The sequence below is a fragment of the Histoplasma capsulatum genome, genomic scaffold, assembly GCF_000149585.1.
Source record: "Histoplasma capsulatum NAm1 scaffold_6 genomic scaffold, whole genome shotgun sequence".
Taxonomy (NCBI): domain Eukaryota; kingdom Fungi; phylum Ascomycota; class Eurotiomycetes; order Onygenales; family Ajellomycetaceae; genus Histoplasma; species Histoplasma mississippiense.
In genome coordinates, this window is record NW_001813977.1 from 1,344,905 (window position 1) to 1,351,305 (window position 6,401).

Below are 6,401 nucleotides of genomic sequence, written 5' to 3' on the forward strand. Positions count from 1 at the left end.
TTTGCGCCCATGAAGAGAGTGATGATTTCGTAAGCTGCGCTTACTGCAAGTTATCACTGGATGGCTGGGAGCCAAAAGATGATCCTTTGTGAGCAAATTGCGATCTAGCTGCACACATCTTGAGTTACTAACAGTGAAGCAGTGATGAGCACTATCGTAGATCTTCAGACTGTTCATTTTTTCATTTTGCACTGAATAAACCAGTGAAAGCCACTCGTGCGAAGAAGACACGATCATCGAAGGCATCACGCCTGTCGACTCAATCAGTCGCTACAACCGTATCTGAGGCACCTGAGGTTGATTATGATGACGAAATGGATAACAGTAACATCTCTCATTCAGCAAACAAAACTTCAAAAATGACGAGAAAGACAACCAAATTGAAAGGGAAGAAAACAAAGACCAAAAAAGAAGATTTTGTTGAACCAAATCTGCAGGCAGATATGGAAGATAGTAATGATGAAGCTCCGGAAACGTCCAGACCGAAAAGAGCAGCGAGGGGAAAGAAGAGAAATAGTGATGCAATGAATGAAGTTGAAGAAGGACCAAATGAAAAGGATGATACGATTGGATCAGAGCCACCTTCTAAAAGACGAGCCACGAGGTCAGAGAATATTGTGGCGAACCATGCTGTGAACTCGGGCATCAAAACAGTGGAATTGCCAGTTGCCGATGAGGAGTCCATGCATAGAGAAAAACAAGCCTCGCGAAAACCACGAAAATCAAAGCGAGCTTCCTCAACAACAAGGAAACCACCTACAGCTCCTAAAGGTTTAAGATCTAGGATTCCCGACGATGACGAGATTGACGCCCAACTAGAGGCGGATCTCGTCGCGGGCATTGAAGCTGATGAAAGAGCAGTATCTAAACCTAAGCAAACAGACGGACACTCCGCGAGCAAACAGAATCATTCAACAGCACCTGTTGCATCGGTTCAGCCAGCGGCATCTTCGATTATTCATACCAGTGATTTTGAAGAAGAGCCGGATACTAAGACCCAAAAAATCCAACGTAAAAAGAACTTGGGCAAGAAGAAGCCCGCAGCTCGGAAAAACTCCCGTGCCCAAGTTCAACAAGAACCTGCCAACCCAGATATTCACGAAGCTAAGATTAAACATAAACCTATAGCTGATGCTACATGGGATGGCCTCGAGCAGAAGACAGGAGACAATGTGGAGATGGAAGACGCACTTATCCCCAAGAATCAGGAGGATGAGAGCTTTAAAAATCACCAACCGAAACCTATCCCTAAAAGACCTGGGCGACCTAAGGGCTCCACCGGGAATTCGAAGAAGCAAAATCAGCAACTGCAAGATGAGATTCCAGTTTCTGAAGAGACTACTCCTATCCCATCTTACCTCCACGAACCTCCCGTCCAAAACAAAACGATAAATGAAATTCACAATAAGGCGCTTAAAATATCGGGTACAAGCCCTAGCGGCAAGGAACCGCAAGTAGGTCCAGAAATTCAAACGTCAACCAATGTACCACGGAAGGTCGCGTTTAAAGCATCCGGAAATACTGATACATCATTAAAGCGGAGTGGTACCCAACAACGACTGAATAACCCAGGAATGTTTGAGCGCGCATCGGACCGGATAGTTCAAGTCTCTCATAACCCAATTTCGCCAAATGCACGGGTGAATGATTCCACGCCGTCTCCATCCCCGCAATCGTCCGATGCAGAGAACAGGCCACCCTCAAGCCGACCAAATACCCGACCCACCTCGTCATGTGTTTCCAAACCACAGGCAGCTTTTGTTGTGCCACTTGCGACAAGCACACCTATCACTTCACCGTCAAAAATATATGCACAGTCTGGTCAGCTAATTACCTCCCATCCTTGGAGTCCCGTTGACCCAGAGGAAATTTTCCTCCCGGATTCGATCAGTAAAGAGAATGTGAATATCAATGATATTCTTCACGCCGTTAAAGGGGACCTAACAAGCCCAGAGAAACAGATGACCGTGGAAGAATGGATCGTGTGGAATGCAAAAAATGGAGAAGCTAAGCTGCGAAATGAATGCGAAAGATTGGTTGGAATTTTTGAGCGAGAAGGGGGAAAAGCTATGATAGCTCTTGAAGGGATCGAATGCACCGAATGAATTCAATGTCATCAATGCGGCGTTTTTCGGCGCAGATTCTTGGGCAGAAACACTGAGCCAATATTCCTTTTGCTCTTTTTTTCGTTCAGTTCATTTCCAAGCAAAGCGTCATGGAGTTCAAAATGTTCCCCTATTTTCATCCTTTACCCGCTGGGTATACGTCCATGTATATAGGGCATAACAAGTTAAGCAACCACAACGCCGGGGTATATAATAAACACGATTGAGAAATCCTAGTCCCAAAAAATGAGAAAGGTACTACCCTCACTCCACTTTACGAAATAATTCCAAGTCTACCCTCCCAACTATTCTCCTGTTTAACTCCCCCCTTCCTCCGCTTTTCATTCCGTTTCCTCCTCCGCTCCTCCCTTTCCCTGGCCTCCTCCTCCTCTCTCGTCCTCAGCCTCTCCCCAAGGTCTAATTGGCCCGCTTTCCGGTCCTCCTCCTCTTGCATCCTCTTTTTATGGGACAGCCACCTCAGCCTATTCCGCACGTCCTCCAGAGTAGCTACCACAACCTCCCCACTCTGGCCCGTCGCAATGAGATGCTGCTTGCTATTCAAATGCTCAACAAATTGTATATTATCCTTGTAGGTCAGGTTGCATTCCGGACAGTAGAACCCTGCTCCGCGCCCTCTTTTGCCTATAGCGGACCCTGCGGGAATAATAGTGGTCTTGCCTACCATTGACGCGACATTTAGTCGGTCGGATCGGGACCTTGTTGCTTCGAGAGCGCTGAAGTCGACGGGCGCATGATATTTCTTCCCTGCTAGTTTGGCATCGTAGCGAGCTTTGGACTCTTCTTTCTTCCTGGCTTCTTCGGCAGCGGCCTTCTTGGTATATTCTTCGCGATCCCACGTTTTGCGGAAGGAAGTGTCTGATGAAGGGGTTCCGTATGCGGATTCCTTCCTTGGAGGGTCTGGCATTGTGAGCGAGATGGAGATGTGGCGAGGAGGAGATGGAATTATGGGTGTCTCTGGAATTATTTTCTCTTCGTCTCTCAGTAGAAAATATGGCTCTGAGGGTGTTTCAGATTTCAACAGGGCCTTTTAGGGGTGTGGTGATTCCCGCAGGTGAAAATTATCAGGATGGATATCTCTTGAGGTCCCTCCCACGTGACCCACGCATTTCCTTGTTTCCACTAGTTCGATTGCCAGATAAAAGCAACAATACGGTTAACAATTGAACAGTGGCTCAAAATTTCTTAACAGAGCTCAAGTTTTGTCAATTTGAACCCTGTTCAGCTCAAAATTAGGGTTCTATCCAAGCTTCAAACTGGATTTTTTTATAATGAGTAACTACTAGTAACCAAGCACTGGCAGGCAAGGTTAACCTCTTGACCACAAGGTCATGCACAATAACATCCGCTGCTGTTATTGGAGCCCGTACCCTATATAGTTATATAGTTAATGCGAAACTGTCCTCACCATATAACCCTCCTAGTATTGTCCTTCTACTTCACCAAGATTACCGTGCATTAGGGATGGAAAAATGCAGGATGAGTACGGGCAGATAAGTAGTATACTATGATACATTAAAATTTAAGCTCCATGCTTCATCTGCAAATGCTAAAAAAATCTTGATCGATTCGAGTATTCTTTCAGGGCAACCTGGCCTTCGATGCTGTGAATGCGATGAGCTTGATGACATCTGCCACCACTCGGTTGTAAACTGTCCACAATTGCGCACCTCTCTGAGCGCAAATGTGCGCAGTTCTGATTGGGGCTGCCTAACGTGGCTGAATCCTCAATAGGCAACAAAATACACAGCCAGCGCACGATATATTTAAGCGGTCGGGTTCCTGAATTCGCAATTTATGTTCTAGATCTAACATTTGGATATTGAGGACCTTCCATTTTGCGCCATTATCATTCACTCACGATATTATTCCCGGATAATAATAAATTCACCACTTCTACGAGATGGCAACATTATCAAAATCACCGTTCATGGATCTGCCGTCTGAACTTCATGCACATGTCGCATCATTCTTATCATACCCGGACGCCTTAGCACTGAAACATACAAACACATACTTCTATTCTCTTGTTCAAACTGGTCTCGTCCTTAAAGTCAATTGGATTCTTGAGCGTTGCCGGCTCAACCTTCGAATCCCATTTACGAGTTGTGAGTTTCGCACAGATCAGACGTTTTGCAATTCCGAAATTCGAGAAATTATGGAGATACGACGGCGGCATCAGGAATGCAAACCTGGGGCAAGGGGTTGCGTAGTTGTGGAGGGTTCGAACTGTGGCGGACAAACCGCTTTCTGGCGGTTACGGCGTCGTGGACTGTTTTGTTGGCAACGAAAGCGGCTTGAGCTCGATTATTTCGGTGAGATTTCCTGCGTTTGCGTGAGCTTTGGCGAAGATGGAACAATACTCTTCGGTCGAAAACCATGCTAACCGTTAAACATCTTTAGTAATTGGAATTCTTGTGTGCTTTGTTGCCATAATATGTATTCCCGCATTGAGGTAAGTCTCTCTGGACAGCATCAGCTTTGTGTTTGTGTCTCTTTTTATGAGGCTAAGTAATTCTAGGTTTTTTACTAAGAATTGATACTGGCTCATGGTGGATTCTACCAGTGTCCGATATATTGTCCCCGTTATACCAAACACACTTTGAGACATACACATAATTATATTCCTTGGATTCTTTTCTCGGATTTGAATAATCTTCGTTTTCCTATCACAAATCCCTAGATTGGAGAAATGATATCCAGCTTCCTTATCCCCTTTGATTCGAGAGATTAGATCTTCGGTTCACACGGTCGTTTGATCAGATCTCTAAGAAAATGAAATACCATTTCGCCATACGCTATCCCAAAGTTGGTCGTTCCAGTTCATTCCGAATATATCACCCTGTCACGCGTTGTTAACTATGATCTTATTCAAACAAGGAACGGGATTGGCGCCTTAATCGCTCGAGTATTTTGATGTGTGGCTATAGCATCCGGCCACAGGAAGAACCATTCTAACAGACTGTGGTGGCTCCAACTAAAAGGTATCCATTCGTAATATTGAACAAAGCCCCGAGATACTCGAACATTGAAAGACAGTATCTTGGGGACAAGGGAGTTGTGCAGCATTGAAACTTTTTAGCTGGAGAATAACACTGTTGATGAACTAAACAAGATATCTCTACATGTGTTGCTGAGATGCAACGGGGAGGCATTGCACCCACTCTAAAATGTGATGGCATTAGTTTTCAAAACGTTGCTGCAAAATTGGGTGGTGTTGCGTGCTGTTGAAATGTGAGCAACTCATGTTCACCACTATTTCATTACCATAAATTTTGCAAGATCAATAAACACCATATATAATCCCGCTGCTAGTAGGAACGAACATGTACACACAACTAATAATAAACATCAATGCGAGAAAACCTGAACAGACTGGCAAGGTATCAATCATTAAGTTTTTTCCCTTTTGTCAAAAAGAAATCATTGTATACTGAAACTGGGGGAACATAGCCAGGGGGTGCAGGTGGCTAAGTAAATCATGGGAAATCAGGCTCGCGGGCTTTCAAAGGTTTGATCTCTGGTGCTCTGTATTTTAGTAAGTTTCCCAGATCCTTGATGTGCATTGGGGCTCGCAATATTTGGCTAGTACCGGCCCAGTCTTCATCTCCACGTACTGGCCTACTAGGTCCGGATCCTTGACGTTGGTCTTCCAGACATGGGTTAATGATGCCCGTTCGGCGCGAAGTCATAGTGTCAGAATTCCCTTGGGCATGGTGGCAGTAAATTGGTGACTGCTTCAAGAAAATTACGGTTTCGATATCCATAATGTGGTCGTGTGAGTCGGGGTTCAGGGGCTGAGAAGAAAGCAGCCCATACGCAGTCAAATGGGAGGAGTAGCTGTTCCTGATGGCTTGCTTGCTACTAACCCCTCTTTTGCGTACATGTTCCGATGATACATTCACCTAGGGTATCTGAAGCTATAAATTCAGGAGCACCTTGGGCGGGGCTAATTGGATCACAAGTAGAAAGCTCTTGCGAACCTCGATCAGCCTTAATACCTCATCGTATTCTGGCTGATGATGTGGAGCCACTTTGGGTTATGTAAAGTCGTTCTCTTCCGGGTTCCTTTTATTCGCATGAGCTATGGGAGCTGGCCAGACTTCCTGGTAAGTTGGCGTTTTTACTTCTAGGCCAAGGCGAAGTCCAAGATCAGTTGCAAGATCAGCGTCGCTGCCCCATTAGGGATTTGCAATTGTAGCCCGGCGAGAGAATTTTTGGTCCTCACTGTTCACTGACAGAACCAATTTTGTACTTCTGCTTCTTCACACCCCGATC

At 45.3% G+C, this 6,401-nt stretch overlaps 4 protein-coding genes across 4 annotated transcripts in view; 3 read left to right on the forward strand and 1 right to left on the reverse strand.

Moving 5' to 3' along the window:
• The window catches only part of HCAG_06730 (predicted protein), a gene marked incomplete at both ends in the record, with an annotated part of 3,016 nt that extends 911 nt beyond the window's left edge, over positions 1–2,105 (forward strand). The window contains one exon of the mRNA XM_001539075.1: positions 438–2,105. Coding sequence (XP_001539125.1) covers positions 438–2,105 — 1,668 coding nt within the window. The remainder of the gene's footprint in view (positions 1–437) is intronic.
• Positions 2,106–2,587: 482 nt separating this feature from the next.
• HCAG_06731 (hypothetical protein) lies at positions 2,588–3,030 on the reverse strand (the record flags this gene model as incomplete). Its single annotated transcript, XM_001539076.1, has 2 exons — positions 2,588–2,659; positions 2,788–3,030. The coding sequence occupies 2 exons, from the start codon at positions 3,028–3,030 to the stop codon at positions 2,588–2,590; spliced, it is 315 nt and encodes a 104-aa protein (XP_001539126.1).
• Positions 3,031–4,026: 996 nt separating this feature from the next.
• HCAG_06732 (predicted protein) lies at positions 4,027–4,663 on the forward strand (the record flags this gene model as incomplete). Its single annotated transcript, XM_001539077.1, has 3 exons — positions 4,027–4,438; positions 4,527–4,578; positions 4,645–4,663. The coding sequence occupies 3 exons, from the start codon at positions 4,027–4,029 to the stop codon at positions 4,661–4,663; spliced, it is 483 nt and encodes a 160-aa protein (XP_001539127.1).
• A 1,539-nt stretch (positions 4,664–6,202) lies between these two features.
• The window catches only part of HCAG_06733 (predicted protein), a gene marked incomplete at both ends in the record, with an annotated part of 775 nt that continues 576 nt past the window's right edge, over positions 6,203–6,401 (forward strand). The window contains one exon of the mRNA XM_001539078.1: positions 6,203–6,232. Coding sequence (XP_001539128.1) covers positions 6,203–6,232 — 30 coding nt within the window. The remainder of the gene's footprint in view (positions 6,233–6,401) is intronic.